Source organism: Strix aluco, chromosome 12, assembly GCF_031877795.1.
Source record: "Strix aluco isolate bStrAlu1 chromosome 12, bStrAlu1.hap1, whole genome shotgun sequence".
Classification (NCBI taxonomy): Eukaryota; Metazoa; Chordata; class Aves; order Strigiformes; family Strigidae; genus Strix; species Strix aluco.
This window is the reverse complement of record NC_133942.1, coordinates 27,287,948-27,307,442: the sequence shown is the minus strand read 5'-3', so window position 1 is coordinate 27,307,442 and position 19,495 is coordinate 27,287,948. Positions and strand designations below refer to the sequence as shown.

Here is a 19,495-nt window from a genome sequence, read left to right as displayed (position 1 = left end):
TCTGTGTTTTGAATCAAATATATTATTGTTTGTAACTTTCAGCTCTTTCTAAAATCTTCATCAGCAGGTAGCTACTCTTCCTTGCCTTTGCCCATGCAGCTACTGTTCCATTGCTCCACTCTTCTTACTCTTTTTCTCTGTTACTTCTCCAGATTTTTCAATTTTTCTTCATATTACTTTTTTCCATTCTGGCTTTTCCTCAATTTTTCTGCAGAACCCCCTTGGTCTGGAATATGTGACCTCCTTTCACAACTGAGTAGAAGTAGTGGGCAAACTACGCCTGTGTGTGTCCGTGTGTACATCTAGCCTAGCTCACGGTTTCCCTCTGTCTGTCCCCCACATGGGAGTCCCTGTAACCTGTGCCTCCCTCCACACAACATTTCATAGGGTTTGACGACACTGCTTGACAGTAGCTCCCATTTCAGTATTGTTTTATTCAGGCTTTTAGTTATTTGCTTTAGCTGAGATTTAGGAAAAAATATTTTCAAAACAGCAAAAGTGAAATTGGATAGGGTTTTATGTGCTGTTTTATATCTGGATGAATCACACAAGATTTTTACAAGAGAAACATTTTATTAAAGTCCTATATAAACTGTTTCACCTTGTATGTTCTTCATATCATACCAGATTCCCTCAGGTAGTTTTCCAATTACTCCAAATTCCAATTGTTCTTTTTTTATAAAATACCAGTGATAGCTTTTCCACTGTACATGGCTAAATATTTAAGAATAGATAAGAATACAGACATGAAGAACGAATGAATTTTAAAGACAATTCTTAAGAAATGTCTGCAAGCGTTTCATTGTCTCCCTTTAGTGAAATGGGCTTTCCCCTTAGCTGCCATTGTAAATACATTTCATGGCACATGGATGATACACAACAGGAATAACAAAAGCAGTTTTGTTATCAGAGTGCGCTGGAAGCCAGAGTTGCAAAATGTATCTTTGATACATCAAATTACTTTCAACTATATAGGAAGTATATATATACTTATATATACTAATCCTGTAAAGATGTATGCATTTTCTTGATTTTTACACACTATACTGCCCTACTGACATCAATGAATTTAAGTTTTTGGAGCAAAAATTTTTTAATATGGTGGCTCTGTGGGTCAAACCTTCTTTCATGGAAGTGATGAGAAATTGCCACTGATTTTCCAGAAAGGAATATGGTTTTGCAATACTGGCCAAAAGAAAGGTCCATTAAAGACAGTGCAGAGACATCCTGTTCATTTATTTATGTTAACAGTAAGGCTTGTGTAAATTAATAATATTTTTGTATTTGAATTACTGTTAATATTATAAATTAATAGAACATTGGATGAAGTCTTTTATTCTTCATGAGTGCTTAATCCTGCATGATTTACAAACATGAGGAGCAATATCAAGCTATGAATGAAGGTATAAAATCAACATATATATATAGTCCTGTCCGGATTAATGTGCCATATGGGTGCTGATTTTCATTATGTAATCTGTTCTGGGAATGGAAATAAGCACCATTATTATTTGGAAATACTGTGAGTGCAATTAGCAATTTGAATCTAATAAATTATTAAAGTCTACTTAAATTTGAAAAAATCGGTTGATTTACTTCAGTAAAAATTTGTAAGCAGATCATAAACTGCATTCTATTTTACATTATGTTCTCCAGACTATGATAGATTATCACCTTCTCTTTTGTTTTCAAACCTTTCAAAGTTTTTACCAATATAATGAAACAAGTCACAGGAACACATGCCTGGTTATAAAATATGCTATATACATCTTTTATCTTGTCTCAGCTCCATTTGGTTAATTTTAAAAGGTCACAATACTTAAGACCCCGTGAGTTAAGTTTCTTACATTGTTCATGAATCACCTTGGTCTACAACTACATTATATAACACTACTAGGTTTACACACACACACACAGAGGATACTTGCAAAACTAAATGAAGATTTTTCTGATGGTACCTACATTTTGAAAATTGGTCTGTTTAGTGCCAATTCTGTCTCCCCAGGAACTCAATAGTAGAGAAAGTCACTGTAAAAATGTCCATTGACTTCAATTAAGTAATTTGTATCAAGGTGGAGAACCTTGCCAAACTGATATTAAACAAATGATATCAACCTTTTTTTTTTTTTAAAAAAAAAAAAAAAAAAAAAAAGAAGGGTGGCGGAAGCTGTGCGGGTGCTTATATATATTTATATATATGTATAAGCATATACCTGCCTGATCAAGCCTGCAAAACTGGGGAGCACTAGATGCCTTTAGCAAATTACGTGCCACTTTCACCAATATATTACTCCAGTTTTACATGGTGCTTAATCTCCTGAGAGCAACTAGAGTAGTGCAGTGGTAAATCAGCACCTCAACCCTAAAAGCTTGTCAGTTGATCTGTGAAGAGCTTGCATTTACCACTTTGAGTAAACATACAGACCTGTGCAACAGCAGCATGTCATTTGGTACATGCATTTAATTTGGATTACAGACTGCAACAAGATTATAGTCTGTCTGTTTAGCCAGGTAAGCATTAATCTCTCAGACAAAATCTTGCAGTCATGGCCCAGTCTCTCTCCATGTTGGAACCTCCTGCTTCATTTGGTGGATCTGCTTCTGTAGTTCATCTCTGTCCAGCTTCATTTTTGCTTCTAGAACTTGCCGTAGAGACCCAATGCTCTCGTAGATAGCTGCAAATCCTAATTGCAGGTGAGAATTAAATTAGTTCATAATCAAAAGCAAGTGTATTGCATAATTACGATCAGAATGTGCTTCCTACCGTAGCGCTCTGCTTTACACTAGGAAGATAGCAAAAGTTCTGAAGAAAAATAGGACTGTAATTTTGTGCTGAAGGCAAAAATGCCTCCGATTGCAGCCAAGCTATGCCTGTGTATGCTCTGGGGAGAGCACTTCTAAGATAATAAAATGTCACCTCTTGTTGCTGTGTTCAGACTGTTTTCACACTTAGTGAAAATCCTTTTTAATGCCACAGGTACAGCCATTACATCTGGCCCAAAAGTCTTTAAGCTACTTTGATACAAGCAAAGGCATTTTGTGTATTATTATAGGTCAATCATTGTTACAATTCAGAATAAAGAGCTTGATAACTATGGTCCTACCAGCATTAACTTCAGCTTTCATTTCTTTTATATCTTCATTTATCTCATTTTGAAGTTTGCCAATGCGAATATTTATCTTTTCTTCAGTCTGTTTTGCTTCATGTGCTTCCATGGTTATCTTCTGTATTTCTTCTATTTTGTCAATTTTCTCTGCCATTTGATTGAATTTCATCTCTATAGCTCTTTCACTCATTTCCTGGAGCCGGGAAAAAGAATGTTAATGATTTACTCCACATATGAAATTACAGTGGTCTTTCCCAAATCTGCAGTAGATATTGATTAATCATCTTTTATGTAGAATTCAAAGGTGTAAGGAATTCTAATTATTTTTATAAAATGGTTTAAACTGACTTGATTACTGTAGGCTAAAATACTGATACATTTAGAAGTGATCAGCTTTATTTGAAGGCTGTCAGGCTGTGGGGATGTTATACTTGACATCAGTGAAAAGATTTATACAAATATTGAGGAGGTCTGAAAGTATCACTCAATATCTCAATTATATCATCTTAGATATTCATAATACTTTTGAATACTTCCTGAGAAGTATTAGGACATTTTAATGAAACTTACAGTGTTTTCCTTAAAAGTCAATGAGAGTTGGTCAATTTTTTGCACAAGCTCTTTCTCAATCCTTTCGTGTTCCTGTTCCAACCAGCTACGTGCAGACAAAATCTGGCTGCTGAGTTCCTCAATAGCATTTTTTAATCTAAGAGCATAATAGAAATTAGCAGATATAAAAGAGTAGAACTTTTGGTCATTCAGCAGTGACTCTTTAATGAACATGTTCATAAAAAAATTAACAACAATTTAATACCTTCTTGACACCATTTTAAGGTGAATCTTTGAACTTTAAGGCTACTAAACTGGGTAAGGTAACATTGTTTCAGAAAATAAAGATGAAAGAGCACAACAAAAGAGCAGTTATTTATATGAAACACATCACAACATTTTAAGGCATAGTAGATGTAAATTATCTGCAGCACTGAAAACAGAATATGGTCATCCATTCAGATTATAATCTTCATGTCCATAGGTCTTAAATCTGAACAAAGATTTGGTAACCGTTTATTTTAGTGGCAATGCTGGTTCATATAGCCCCACTTAAATTGCCAATACTCACCTCGTTTACACCAACCAATTGTGCCAGTGAAGCTATTTCTTTAGACAGTCTTTTTTTGCAGTGAGTATTTGAAATCTGGATCTATTCTTTCATCTGGTTTGCAAAGTTTCACTGAGGTAACTGATGGGATGGCAATAAGCAGTAAAGATGTGGTTGGCTTAAGCCAGGACTGCCTCTGAGTGAAATGCCTGGAAGAGTTAATATCTGAATTGAAAATATCCCTATATAATGTCTAGTAGTAGCGCAGCAGCTCATCATTAATAATTTAGGTATCTGAGTTCTGTATTCATATTTGACGCCAATTTAAAGCAGTAACACTTTGTGAATGCTGTGCCTCGCTTCCTGGTTGCTTGAGTTTAACCTTTTGCCCTGCTCTTGACAGCTCCCTCCAGCATTCGTTGTTTCATATAGTTCTTGCAAAAAGGTACCAGGCCACTCTTACAAAAATCCTTAGCCGTGTTCTGTAATACAAGTTCTGTCTGAATACTTAACTAGGGACTTAATGGGCTTTTCAAAATTGCCTAACCACATCAGGGGCAGAATTCTTGTTGAAAGCGAGTCCCACTTGACCGTTATGCTTTTGTAATATCTGTTGGGCACACATGCATATTTAAACAGGTTCATGCTTTCGTAGACCTGAAGATTACAAAGCCAAACTTGGCTAATGGAGGGAGGCCCTGGCTCCCGAGGCGCGCGGCCGCAGCGAGGTTTCCCGGGCACTCACTTCATATCCAGAAGGTGGAGCTGTTGGTTGCTCTCTTTGTAGGCAATCTTCAGCTTTGCTTCTTGTTGCATGATTGACTGCTCTACTCTGCTCAGGAGGTGAGAAATCTGAAACAAAATTCAGAACTTGCTATTTTTCAACAGCATTTCATCACAGTCTCATTTGGGATGTTTTCATAACAGTAGAGGACATCTTAAAGAGGGGCTGTTGTTTCTGACATTTCACAAATTGTTGAATTTGCACATTTTACTTTACCATGAAAAATATACTATCTTGCAAGATGAAAGTATTGACACTGTGAAAACTGTAATTTTTCAGCCATAAATAATTTGAAAAGTCTTTCCTTGAAAGGATGTGCCTGCTCCACCCATTGAGACAGCAGAATTTACATGATCCATACGTTTCCATGTTGCCACGTAAGCAGAGTAAAGAATGGCAAAGCATTCCACCAATACTGAGTGATATTCTTCATTACTTCATGTATAATGGCTACTGCAGTGATAAAAGTGCTGGATTTCACTGAGGATAGGTCATTACTAACAGAAAATATCTCTCACCAAAACATTCACCCCAGTTCTATGAAACATACTGTTCTATTTTACAAGACTCATGACACTATGCCCCTAGCATGCTTACATGCTAATATGCTATACTGAGTCTTCTGAGGAAGGTAAAGTGGATTTTAACCATTTACCTACTGCAAAATTAAGATGTAAAATACTTTTGTTACACAAGAAAATGGGAAGACCTTGAGATGGAGATATGAAGGATCCTTTTCCTCAATGTCATAAGTCTCTGCTTGTATCTTAGTGCTCACTTCCATTCCCACACCCAATGCAAGAGAAACCTGGTGGACAGATTAATGGATTCATACAATCCCAAACCAGTTTTGTGTTGCAGACCTTCAAAAATTGTCTTCAAATACATATGAAATCATCCTGGGAAGGCCAAAAAATACAGGGAAACACTGATGCTTGCATTGCTGTGGTAGTTTTGTAGAGCATCCATGTCATGTTCACATTTCAACCTCAAAAAGCCGTTCAGGCCAGTAATCACTGACTTTTTGTAAATGCCTGGAGTCCTTTCAGGTGCCTTTAAATTCTAGCCCCTTCTACACAGCATGTTAAAGGCAGCAAATTCAGGACCTTTTTTCAGTTAGACCAGTACAGTAATGGAGCTAGGTACCAATATTCAATCTAATGAGGACTGTGAGCAGATACACCTCTCCATTTGTAAATCTGTGACCTCACAGGATAATATTCAACAGTAATTGGGTCCGTGTGAATTAGACTGTAACTCTTACCCATACATGGATCGCTTTGGTCTAAATACCATACCTGTATTTCCGCCTCTTTGATTTTAGATTCTAAGATCAGCTTGGAGGTGTGTTGGTCTTTACTTAGGCTCTGAAGTCTTTCATACGTAATTTTATGCTCTGCAGACAGTCTGGCTAACCCAGCATCACACCTGTTTGAATAAACAAATACCAAAGCAACAGCTGAATAGAATATAAGGTCCAGTTTTTTAAATTGTCCATTTTAGACTGGGCATTTCTGTAAAATTGCTGGCTGTCTAGCAAAACAGTGTCTTATGAGACTGTAAGAATGATGATATATCATATAGTATTCAGCAAACTGCTCCCAAATGGGACTAGAAGTCAAATAGTCAGACACACACGTTCCTGTCTTCTTGGCAGTGACATAGTATGTGTAGACTGTGTTGTTCTCAGTCAGGGAAATCACATTAGAAATGCAAAGATGAAGAATTTCAATACCTCATATTTTTGTCATACTCCTAAAGACATTTTTAAGGTGTTTATGATTTTGCCTACATGATCGGAAGCCTAAATAATTGAGGACCATTTTTTCATTATTGTAGCTGTGTTGCTCTGAGTTTTACATTCTTATTTTTATTTGTGAAATAGTAGTATACAATTAATGTGTAGTAAACAATGTGGGGCAAATTTTACAGTTATTAGTCTCTACTGAGGTAAAACTGTCATTGAAAGCAATGGCAATTTTGTCTCACAAAAGACTATGAAATGTGGTCTTGGAACATAATTATAGTTTCCTTTCTTCACATTGATGCTTTCTTCATTCTTGAAGCTGTAACATTTTCAGGATAAATGTGCTATAGAATATGTGCATTTTCTACCACATTTCAAAAATACTTTGGTCAGATGGATTTAATCTACAGTAATACAATAAGGACATTAACTGAGCTGCAAAAATATAAGTACTATAATTTCAGGAGTAAGACCTTTGTGAAGTATGAGTCATGTATATTTTTTTACTAAGGGAACTATGTAATTGGCAATGTTACCAAATTTGATCTATGAAACTGACGGAGAACAGACAACAGTTACAATTTGAGGGAGAAAAAGGCAGTAAAATGGAACAAGCTAAGGCATGTTAAGTCATTACCTAAACCGATGACACATTTTAACCTCTTTTTAGTCACATTTCAGTTCAAAGGCTTTCATTTCAACATGCATTTTCATCACCTCCGTTACAGTAACTACCATTATCATTAAACATGAAGGGAAAGGAACAGCTAAAATGACAAATGGAGCATCTGCTTAGTATTATGGTACAATTTCAATATGAAAATAATCAGTAACGCAAAATAGCACATAGAAACTGCAAAACTTGTGGAAATTTAATTTACTGTTTAGCAGTTCAGCATTGTAAGACCAGTTAGTAATATCTGTAGGAAGACCAGCTAAAGGTTACATAGCAGTGAGCCATATTTGTAGGTCTTACAGTCAGGCAGTTTCTTTAGAAAGGCAAGAGAAGCCAAATCTCTCCATGTTGTTATGATCAGAAAGAATCAGAGGAATGAAATCATCTTGCATCTAGTCAACAAAAGCCTATGGGCTCAAAAAAAATGGTTAGTTTGTTTCTCTGAGGCATGACAGAAAATATAAAAAGCAACAGCTTTGAAACTACTCTAGCAAATGTAAACAGCAGGCATCTGTAATTGTTTTTAAGGCAAATGAGTGTTTTGGGTTTAATCACCATGCATCTCTCTTCTTTGAGGAACTCAGTTACATGATCAAAGGGGTCACATAGTTGCATGGTAACTGAAACATTAAAATTCTGACTATGTTAATTTAGTGTCAGCCTGGTATGTATTAATCAGATTATTTCATTTTTCTACAGGGATACTGTAATTGGCACACTTTTAAACAAAGTTGGAATAAAGTTTAAATACCATTGACAGTAGTTATGGAATGCTTATTGTGCTATGTTTTTTTTAAAAACAATATTCCATATATTGAAGTGGTCAAAGAGAAGTCTCTTTGCTGTATATATATTGTGCACACTCACAAACACCTGATTAGTTTTGACCTGGAAGAAAACATTAATGTGTCGCAGACAAAGAATGAGATTCTGGTATTAGTTATGTGAGTATACATTTTGAGTTAAAAACTTACAACAATTAAATAACTTCAGTCCATGCTTCCACTAGCCTTCAAAGGGGGGAGGCGGGAGGCAATAGCAAGATGAACATATGGAAAACCATGGGCTTTCTAACACTTTTTTGATGCAGGTTTCTATTGCATCAAAATCAGATCATCAATCTAAACAAAAGGTCACATTATGGTTTGGAATTTTTCCCTGTTTAAAAAAAAAAAAAAAAAGAAGGAAAAAAAAAAGGCACACTGCAATCCGCACTGAATTTCCCATACCTCTGAAAGTTCTGCTTTGATACTTATTTATAGATTCATGTTAAAATAACAACAGAATTCTTCTTAAAAATAAAACTAAATGTTTCTGCACACTGGATTTAAGTTCGTGGGTAATTTAATCAGACTGTTTATATAAATGAAGCCAGTGGACTATGGATATAAAGACAGAAGTTGAAAACAACTTTTGAGGTTTGGTCATCTTAAAACCACAAGGAAAGAAATGAGAAACAGGTTAAGATTTCTAGGAAGAATACTAGCTTAAAAATATAAGCTGTATATAAAACCATTTTGTACAAAGAAATACACAATAAATAATTCTCTGTCTTCATGTCAGAAATGCTGAAGCTGGTCATACAAACAACCCAGTGCAGTTTTTCATGTGGAGTTGCACACATTCGCTGTTGAAATTTGGGGCAAAGATGCACCACAATGTTCATTTTACTACTGTTTGATTTGGGAGGACATTTTCTGAAAGTTCTCAAAAACTACCTTCCAGTTCGTAGTAAGCAAAAGCAGTAGTTATTTTTCTGGCACACTGAAGAGTATTTTTGTTTCTTTCATCTCTAAGAAATTAAAGCATAATGGTTGCTCTATTCAGTACCACCAGGGACTAGATAAAGCTGAGAACTACACCAATACTCTGCAACAGGATGCCATATAACGGTACATACAGGTTTTTAATGTTCCCGCTGTAATAAAACAGGAGACGTTTCAATTAAAATACCAGTGTTTCAGTGAAAACAAGTAGGTGAAGAACAAGTAGTGAAAAGCAAGTTGATATGTCCAGGGGATCCACTGGACAAGAACAGCAGAGCTGGTAGATTCTGGATAGCCTGGATCAAGGAGCCCGGATCAGCCCTCCCTGTGCATCTCCTACACAGCCAGTAGCCAGAGCGCAGCAGATTTATTGTACATATCAAGTTCATAAACGCAGTGCATCCCAGATGCATCAAGACTCATTTTCTGTGCAGTGTAGGAAAATCTGCCTACATGTAGTGAGTCCAGGGTGACTGAAATGAATCAGATCTATAATGTATATAAAAAATCAGATATATATGCAAAGTAGGCCCAGTTTGAACATGCATAGTTGCCATTTCTCTGGAAGTTTCAGCTATCAGGAAGCTTCTAGAGACAGCTACTGCTATGGTTCTGACCAGACTGCTGTATTTCAACTTTCCAGACAAATGATCATAGTCCACAAGTTATTCTGTAAATAAATGATAAGGCACTACTCCAGAGATTTATGATCTAATATCACTAGAAATAGAATAGGTAAATCTGTGTTATATAAAATTGCCAACATCAGGGATAGGAGGCTGGAGTAATGGATCTATCGGCATCTATCTAATTTTCTGCTGAATGTGTCACTGAATTTAATAGAGGTAATATTCTTCTTAAAGTTAATAATAATGCTGATTCTTAGGAAAATGTATGGCATCATTCATGGTGAACTCTGTAATGATGCTTTACAAATTCATCAATAAATTATGCTTAATGAGAAATGGTCCAGAGACATGAGCTGTAATGTGTATTCCGTCTTCTTCTGGTAGCAATATGGGTTGATTCTGTGATGCAGGTGAGGTCAGCTGTGAGGTCTGCCTGAATCTCACTCATCCAGAGCTGTGGGTAGTGTGGTTTTGGAGCTGTGCTTAAGAACTGCATGCGCATGTAGGGATCCCTGTTCTCATCATTAAAAGCAGCAACCCTCAAAAAATGGGACAGTTGTTCCATGATATATTGACATGTTACAGAACAGTTGGTGTTAGGAAATAAACACCACTCTCTCCAATACTGAAGTTGAATAAGATGTTTAGTATGGATGTAGTTACTGGAACTGAAATTGGCCGAAATCCTGAGATTGACACTAAAATTATTACAGGACCAAAAGGCTTAGACTTAGGTGATTCACTATCATGCATTATAAATAAACTGATTGACAGTGATTGTCCATCTGCACGCTTCTAGCCTAGAGCAAACATGATGTTCTTGGAGTTAAATTAGCCTTCTGTCACTACAGCCTGAGCCATACATAGTACCTTGGCTGTGGCTGAGAGCTCATGCGCAGTAAGTTGGTAACCCACGGTAACTTGATCATGTTTCTAAGGTTTCAGTCTTTGAACTCATCTGAAAGCTAGCAGGACTAGATGTAAAAGTAAAATTACATTGGGTGACTTCAGCTTATTTTATGTAAGGAACATTGGCTAGAGTAATCAGAAAGTGTTTATCCACGGGAAAGTTTCTGGTAGGTATCTGTACAGTGCCAACAGCATAACAAACTGCCATCTTGACCATGATCTCCAGATATTACTATAATTACTGCTCACAGGAACACTAATTTTCAAAACAGAGTATGTCTGTAAATAAAGGCAAATAACTCTCCCATGGAACACTGCTTTAACTTGATTTCTGATAAAGGGAAGCTTATTTTCTTCCTCAGTGACAGAAAATTTTTATGTAGAGCGGATATTGCTGAATAGAAGGTAACAGTTAAAAGACAATAAACTGATTCTCTCATGGTAATGAATACAAATATCCAACATTCCTTGCACAGTCTGACATAAGGCAGATTGGTATAATCTCATACAATTATCAGATAAATTGCAACCCAGGCACAGTACAAGGGCGTTGCCCTAAGTAAATAAAGGAAGAAAACCTGGCACAGACAGTGCTAGTCCACCACCGAGCCCCATACCAAGTACTCAGGAAAGGCAAGGGCCCCATTGTGAAACTCACGCTGGCACGTATTTATTCGCTTGAGTTCTGTTACTGAAAGCAAAGGCACTACATTTGCCTTCCTAAGGTGTCAGTAACTGTGTTGCTCCACATATGGACCCCTCTCTCACGATGTAGTATGATTTCAAAGTGGACTTTTTATATAAAGAAGCAGGAAGATCTAAGCATGTAAATTTGTCAGGGATTTCTCAGTGAAATAGATATAGATGTGTGTGTGTATCTATATTTTTCAATCAATTTTCTGATTTGACAAACTTGTTTAGTTCATTCCTGTTTACAAAAGGATAGTGCATAACTTAAAAAAAGAGAGTATGTAAAACCTCTCTAAAGTATTCTTTACAAAATGGGCTATGAAAGTTACAGTGGACACTTTGAACAATCAAATAATGTATGAAAAAACTTTAGCTCAAGGAAAATCCCTCCCTGATTATTTTTGTAGGCTGTTGAAGGTTATCACTAAATCAGTTGAAGTACAAAAAAGAAAAATTATCTGTACAATGTAGAGAACAGGTCAAATTCAGAACAACTGTCATTCCACTGAAGTTATTAGCCAAGCTACTTTAGGCCAGATTAGGTCCTTTTTCTATAGCTGTAGGTATTTTCTGTCTTTTGCATTCAACTTTACAGACATTTAAGCAAATGTGCTTGTACTGGGGTTTGTAAATGTGTCATTAATGGTGCAACCTTAAGTCTGTGTAGTTGCACAATTGTAACCTGGAGTTTCAAGCAGCCTGTAAAACCTTTATTATTTTACAGTTTTCTGTTCCTTATGTGTCAGGTAGCCTATGTAGTTTTTCATATTGCTAACCAATAACAGAATGCACAGATCTTTTACTTCTGAAATATATGCAAAAATGTGCGAGTATTCTGTTCTTTACGAGTGTAGATTGTTCCATACTGCCTTTATAATTGTGCTAATTAATTTGTTTCATAGACCAGTCTAACCATAGCACTTTTAAAAGCTGAAACAAATCCAAATTCCTAAGGAATTTGAGGCAATTTATTTAAAAACTGTTTTCAGGAATTAAGGGTGATACTGTTAATATGTAATACTGGAATGCAAAGGATTATTATTCATTTTCTTGAAAACACCAAGAAAAATTATTCCAGGAATTTTGCCAAAGTTGAATTCAGACCATTATCATTAACATTCATATTTCAAGATCAAAACAACATTAGCTAGTCCCCAAAATATACTTCTGTGTTGACTTTTACCTTGCAACTCTTCCCCGAAGATCTCCTAAACCAGAAAGCTGCCGCATTTCCAGACTCTTCAGGGTAGAATTTGTTCCATAGCTGAGATTGTCTCTGACACGTATCTGTTCCTGCAGCATCTACAAAGCATTCATATGCAAATATAAACTCAATATGTCACATTTAATGTACACTTAAAATGTCACTCATTATTTTTCAGTATTTCAGTAATATCAGATACCATTTAATTATTACTTTATTAAAAGCTTTGTCTTGTATCTTACTAAACCAGATACCTTTTAGGTCATTTATTATTTCTTATTCTTAGTGTTCAATCTGCCCATAAATACCTTAATATGTATAAAGTATAACTTCACAATGGAATGGAGACTTAAATTTTAATTTTTATCCTTTCATTTTCCCCACCACACCCCTGTTGCTCATTGCAGCAGAGGTTAGATGTGAAGTCATGTATCTGCACATGATTAGGTCATAAAAATGAGCAGCTGGGTTTGCTACTTGGTGTTGTCAGTATGTTGGAAGTGAAAGAAATTTTATTATAGAGCTAAGGCATTTCCTAGTGTTTATACAGCACAGCCTTTGGACTGAAGTTTAGCTGGGTATTAGTGTTGCATTAATTCATTTTTTCAGGGTTTTCCAGTGCAGCTTTTGAAAGCAAGCTTATTAGTACCACAAAGGTTTCTGTGTTTATATGCTAATATCCTGTGCTATTTTCATAGCCACTGAAAGAATGATGCAGTTTGCAAACAGTTTTTCAAGTTATAAAAACAATTTAGACAGAATCTTCAGACCTTGTCTGACCTTTACTTGTGGTAAACTTTCTTACTAAATTAGAAGGAATAAGTAGCTGAGATGGCATTAGTCCTGTGAAAAATTCTTAACATACCTCAATGTCCCGATTAAGCTGCCTCACTATTGCTGTTATGTTTCGGATATGTTCTTCCAAGAGTTGCCTAGCCAACCGGTCACCCCCCCCTTTGTTCTGCATTCTGTGCAGAGTGGAAACAATGTCCTCCTTAATACGAAAAGCATGTTCCACAAGAGCCGCTGTTGTTTTCTCATGGCTTAGGATTCTGTCTTCCAGCTGATCCACCAGGCTTGCAGATGCCAGCGGGACCGCTGTCAACGCCTGGCTATGCAGTGGTATGTTTCGAACCCGTCTAGTGAAGAAGAATACCCAGATATTGTTAAGTTCTCACACAAAACTTTGCAATGTCTTTCCACTGGAGACAGTGCGATACTATCTTAGTAGCGATACTGGAGAGAAGCACCAAAATACTCGGAGAGAGAGCCCACTGCTACACATAAGTGGGTGCTGTGTTGGCTACTGCGTGTGTCTTGTACAAAGTCAGGTCAGGCTCTTTTTCCTATTCTTTAAGGAAGCTTACAAAAGCATAGGATCTTAAGAAAAGGACATTAGCATCATAAAAGCAGTTACAATTCAGAACTGTGATTAAGAATCCAAATTCAAAACCCTTTTACTGAGTTTCAGAAGTAATGCTATTTGTCTCTACAGTTTTCAGACTTAATAAAAGCAGTAGCTGTGGAAGGTAGATATTGCAAATTAAATGGAAACAAACTGATATTAAAAAGGAGTATCTTGTGTCCATTCCTTTTTTCAGTATCTATAGCTATCCTGTAACAGCATACAGAAGCTTGCTCCCCCATGAACTGGACAGGAGCATATGTAGGTGTAGAAACTGAGGAGAGACCAAAATTATGACAAACTTCCCATACTCTTGGAAGTCAGATTTTCCCCCAAAATACCTTACATTCTGTACCTTGAATAATTGTCTAGATTTTCCAAGAGAGCTCTGCACTGCATAGCTTCCATGGAAAGCAATGGAGCTCATGGGCACTCAAACTAAAAAAATTAGGCTGCTGATGCACACAATCTTTTCCTGCCACTATATTCTGTATTTTCAGAATATTTTCAGAAGCATAAGTGAAAGACACAAGTTCAACCCCACTTCGAAAGAGATCTTTTTTCTTGGAACTCTGTTATTTACTGTGTATTCTCCATGTTGCTTCATGTTAATGAGCCAAACTAACAGTTTACATTCATCATGATGATACTGGTAGAGATGTATGAGGACTCCAACAAAGGTCAGTTCTGGCTCAGAGTTTTCGCACTTACTCCATGCTATTAGGAGATTGGCTAAAGTATAGAATTCTTGGACTTCTACTCAGTTAAGTTTAAGCTATTTATTTTTTGGGGGAAAGGGTTAAGTAAAAGTTGAGTAAGGAATTGTGATTTGGGCTATGATTTGAATGAGTCTACAGTGCTTCACTTTGCTTCACATACTAATGCCAAAGTCCCATGTCACAGCATTACTATATATAGGGAATTGAGAGACACATAATACTCTGCAATATGAAGATTTTATTTTTTATATTCCAAACTGTACCTTTCAGAAGGGGCAAGAGTTGGGAAGATTGGGCTTCGCTGGGCCATTTTCTGGTCAATAATTTATGTCTGTTGAAAAAGTACACATTGAATTATTTAATGGTTTATATCTCGCACTGAAATGACTTAATGCTTCTGCTTTAAGTGAACCTTTAAATAAAGTTTAAGATTACGCTGGCAGCTCTGATCTTGGAGTTCAAATATGCTTATGGAATAAATGCAAGTGAAAATCAATAGAAAAGAACAGAAGAAAAAAATGCTAAAAAAGCTTTGTTAATACTTTTGAAAAAGGCAAGCTTGACAGCCTTGAAACTGAAATCTGCTGTTGACCTAAAGAACTGGTTTGGCAGGATAGAGGCAAACAAACTTCTTGTCCCCAATCTGACTAGTGGTCTCAGACATCATCAATCAATAAATAAAAAAGTAAAATCTACTGGATTATCATAAAACTTAAGAAAGTATTGGCTAGAGAATGAAATAAAAATATTTCATGACAGCAGATTTATTAGGGGTAAAGTGTTTTTCAGGGAAAAGCATTGGCAGTCAGAAACCCAAATAAGATATGTTAGACATCGCATAGTTTAGCAAAACTGAGTCTTTCATTAATTTGTCTTCAAATCTAAATGACCACACTTTATGTTGTAAGTAAATTCTTCCATGGTAAGAATATAGATTCTGTTTTTAATTTTTAGACATAGCCAGCCAGACTGTGACAGATGTTGCAGCAGAGTAGGTCTGTTAAATAGCTTCAGAAAGACATTTTAGATATCTTACTGTGAAACCAGTACCTGGCTTAGTTAGCTTTGTCCACTGACAGAAATTAAATTAATGAGAAAGATGGTAGCCTCAATCAAATCCAACTATTCCACCCTATATAAAGCAAATAAACCTTTTAACCTATAAAGAGAGTGAGTATGGCCTGAGCCTAAATTCCTTGGGAACTTAAAATCCTCACTGAAAACTAAAGGCTGTTGTATGAAAATAATTTTGCAATTGCTGATGAAATCCAGCGCAATATGCTCTACAAACAGAAAGAGAAAAATCATTATTGAAACAAAATAGTGAAATATCAATTGTAAAGAAGAGATAGGACTCTTCTCTGAGATCACAAAACGCAAAGCATGTTTGTGCTTTAGAAACGTATGAAAGCACTGCCTAAAAGCAGAGAGCAAACATTGTCACAGTATGTGTGTTCTATTTATAGCATTGTGCTTCAGAAACTAGGAATTAGAAAAAAAAATAGTTTAAGAGAAGCTGGGTTGCTGAGCAGCAATGACACTAGACTGGAATTCAGAAGGTCTGATTTTAATTCCTTGCTCAATCTCTGATCCTGATGACTTGGGACAAGTTATTTCCATGTCTAATGACTCAGTTTCCCTATATGGAAGACAGAGATAATGATACCTACCTCCTTGTTTAAATTCTTACATGCCTGTAAGTAAAAAGCACAGTATAAGAGCTGGGTATCATTATGATGACCTCTGCATTCAAAATCCTGCGCAGACACTGAATGTCCAGTCCTGCAATCTGTTCCTCACGCTTGTAGTTTCCCGGTTGGTTTTTTCAAACAACGGCACCACTCTGTGGGGTGTCCCTCCTGGCTGTACCGTGAGGTTATACAATAACCAGGCACACAGGTATCAGGAGATCTGAGCTCATTTACTCTTAGTCCTCTGGGCCATAGCACATTTTAATGATCTTGATGCAATGAAGTGTTTAAACACAGTTTAACTATAAACACAGGAGTATCCCACTGATTTAAGAAGAGCTATGCGTGTCACAGCAGCAAAGCACTGGATGCTACCTAGAAAAAGAGCAAATATTAGAGTCTGTACATCTAGCAGTATCATAGTAAAACAATACACTTTATAAAAAACAGCCAAACAAAAAGATGCTCAAGTGTTTTGTGGCCTTCAGCATCCATTTATTATTGATGGAAAAAAAATGTTTGCAGCAGAGTAAGCATAGGATTGCTTCAAGTGTTTACTTTTTCTGCCAGACAACCATTAGACATGCAGCTAAATGCAAATGTCTGGAAAAATTGTGCACATGAAACAAAAGTTACACAGATGGACTTCTCATTCATTTTTTATTGCTAACTTAAGCACATGACTCGGTACACAGTGAAATATCTCATCCTCAATTATCAGATTTCTTGATCTGATCCAACATCCAGAAAGGATGTGTTAAGATCTTGTTCAGCAGTTGTACAAAACTTTTCTGCAGTTTGGAGGTATTTGAGGTAAACCATAACAGATAGGTGTCAGACCTAATGACAAATTCTCTCCCTGTGAGTGTGTGTAATACCAATTTAGACTAATAAATATAAAAGAAAAGAAAAAATAAGATGTTCTGATTCAGAGAAGTGTAATTTCCCATAGCTCCAATTTTAATGACAGTAAACTGGGATCAACTTAGATACCAGTTGAAATACTGGCTTCAGGTGCTTTTTTTTTTTTTTTAAATGATGTTGTCTCCTGCTTGATACTGCTATAGCAATTTAAATAATGATATATTAACCCAGTAAATTTTCGTTCATTGATTTAATTTACTGAATATTCCAAATATACTTGTCAAATATACATGGACAAGATAAATATTTTTTCCAGTTGTAAACGGTATTCCTGATTGCCAAAAGCAACTGTTCACTTGATATGTAAGGCAGCTTTTCCGTACAAACGTGGGCTACTTCTTTATTGTTTCTTTAAGTCACTGACATCAGACATGTAAAAGCTTGGGGAAAAAAAAAATCATACATGGGACATGCTGAAGAAACGCTTCTAGCAAGACAAAGCTCACTCCTTGCTGTTTGTACCGTGGCATCCCTTCCCTACTTCAGCAGACTGCCTTGCAGGTTTATTTTCTGCGGGTTCTCCATTTCTCCTGTTTTGAAGGATAATCGCATCTGTAGTGTTCAGTTCTCCATCTTCCATTATAACCTATGTGTAATACTTGCTGTAATGTCTGTGCACCTCAGAGCGTTTTTCACATTGGTTCTCACAATACACCTGTGGGGTAGGAAAGCATCACTCTCCCTGAAAATACTATTTTCCTTATGTTGCTGGTAGGGAAGTGAAGTACATGGGGGGGGGGGGGGGGGGGGGGCTATGTGACTTGCCACAAGTCACACGGGAATCACAGCAGACTGAAATACCTGCCTAGGCAAACACTTTAATCACTCTTTTTTTCTTAAAATAGAAACCGCTTTGGTTGCCATACAGGGAGCACAGGACAGCAGCACCCCAGCAGCCACAAGATCCTGGTGTTACTCTGAAGCACTTTGGGGCAACATTTTGGAGTGAGAAAGTGCCTGTGTCGCAACTCGGCCAAAGGATAGGTCAGAACCCGGCCGTATGGGCGAGTCCCGTGAAACAAACCCTGGCAGGAGCCCTCCGCGCTGTCGTGGCAGCGTGTACGCGCCGCGCGGTGGGGTGCAGGGAGGCGGCTCCCCGCGGGGAGAGGGCGACCGTGCCGGCGTGGCTCCCAGCCCGGGCTGGGGGTCCTCTTGATCGGCTCGGGTGCGTGTGTGTGCGAACGCAGCTCTGCAGCGTTTGGGATCCGAGCGGGAAGCCGGGCCGGGGAGAGGCGGGGGCTCCGCCTCGCCCGCGGCTGGGCCGCGCGGGCAGGCCCGGGACCCCCGGCGGCGCCGCCGCGCTCCTCGCTGGAAGGGTCACCGGTAAAGGCGGCCGTGGCCGTGGGAGCACGGGGGTGGACGACAGCCGACAGGAGGACACCACAGCGCGGACACCACTCTATGGCCATGCAACACGGAGGGACAGAGCTGGGACAGACTCTGCGACGGGCGCAGGGCGCTGCGCTCACTCACCAGTGCTGGCTCCGGGCAGGACGGGGCTGCCCGCCTTCCCCCCGCATCTCAGCGGCCGGCCGAGCCCCGCTCCTTAGCGCGCTGCTACCGCTGCAGCGGCCCTTTGCGAAGCGTCGTGACTGCCCCTCCGCCACCGGGGCGCCCGCCCGCCCGTCCGTCCGCCCGCCCGGCTGTCCGCCCGTCCGGCTGTCCGCCCGTCCGTCCGCCCGGCTGCGCGGAGCGGGACCGCAGGCCGGGCTGCGGGAGCGGGAGCGGTTGCCAGGACGCCGTCGCCATGGGAACGCGCGCGGCGGGGGGCAGCACCGCGCCGGCAGCCCGGGGCGGGTGGCGGGGGGGGGGGCGCGGATATTCCAGCCGCCAGGACAAAGCCCGGCCAGTCCTCGGTCCCTCGCAGGTGTCCCACAGCAGTGTCCGCTCCTGGGGAGGGAGGGAGCCGAGAGACCCCGCAAATAACTGCCGCGTTCTCTGCGGCACGGGGGATGGGCGATGGGGGCGTGGAGCGGGGGGCCATACCTGCGGCTCCCGCACCCCCAAATGTTGGCCTCCAGAAAGTTTGGTGGTGGTAAAACAGCAGTTACTCTGCATTTCTAATGGTGCAAAGGAGCTAAGTGTGTGACAGAAAGTATGTGTTTTTCCAGAGCATATAACAAATCCTGGCAGAATACAAGATTG

At 38.6% G+C, this 19,495-nt stretch overlaps 1 protein-coding gene across 1 annotated transcript; it reads right to left on the bottom strand.

The window, feature by feature from the left end:
- Positions 1–1,218: 1,218 nt before the first annotated feature.
- Positions 1,219–16,430, bottom strand: FAM81A (family with sequence similarity 81 member A). The gene is made up of 9 exons (XM_074837347.1): positions 16,406–16,430; positions 14,999–15,066; positions 13,477–13,750; positions 12,591–12,709; positions 6,289–6,418; positions 4,952–5,058; positions 3,678–3,813; positions 3,105–3,300; positions 1,219–2,684 (listed from the first exon to the last, which is right to left on the bottom strand). The coding sequence occupies exons 2-9, from the start codon at positions 15,043–15,045 to the stop codon at positions 2,545–2,547; spliced, it is 1,149 nt and encodes a 382-aa protein (XP_074693448.1). The 5' UTR covers positions 15,046–15,066; positions 16,406–16,430; the 3' UTR covers positions 1,219–2,544.
- Between the last annotated feature and the right edge of the window lie 3,065 nt (positions 16,431–19,495).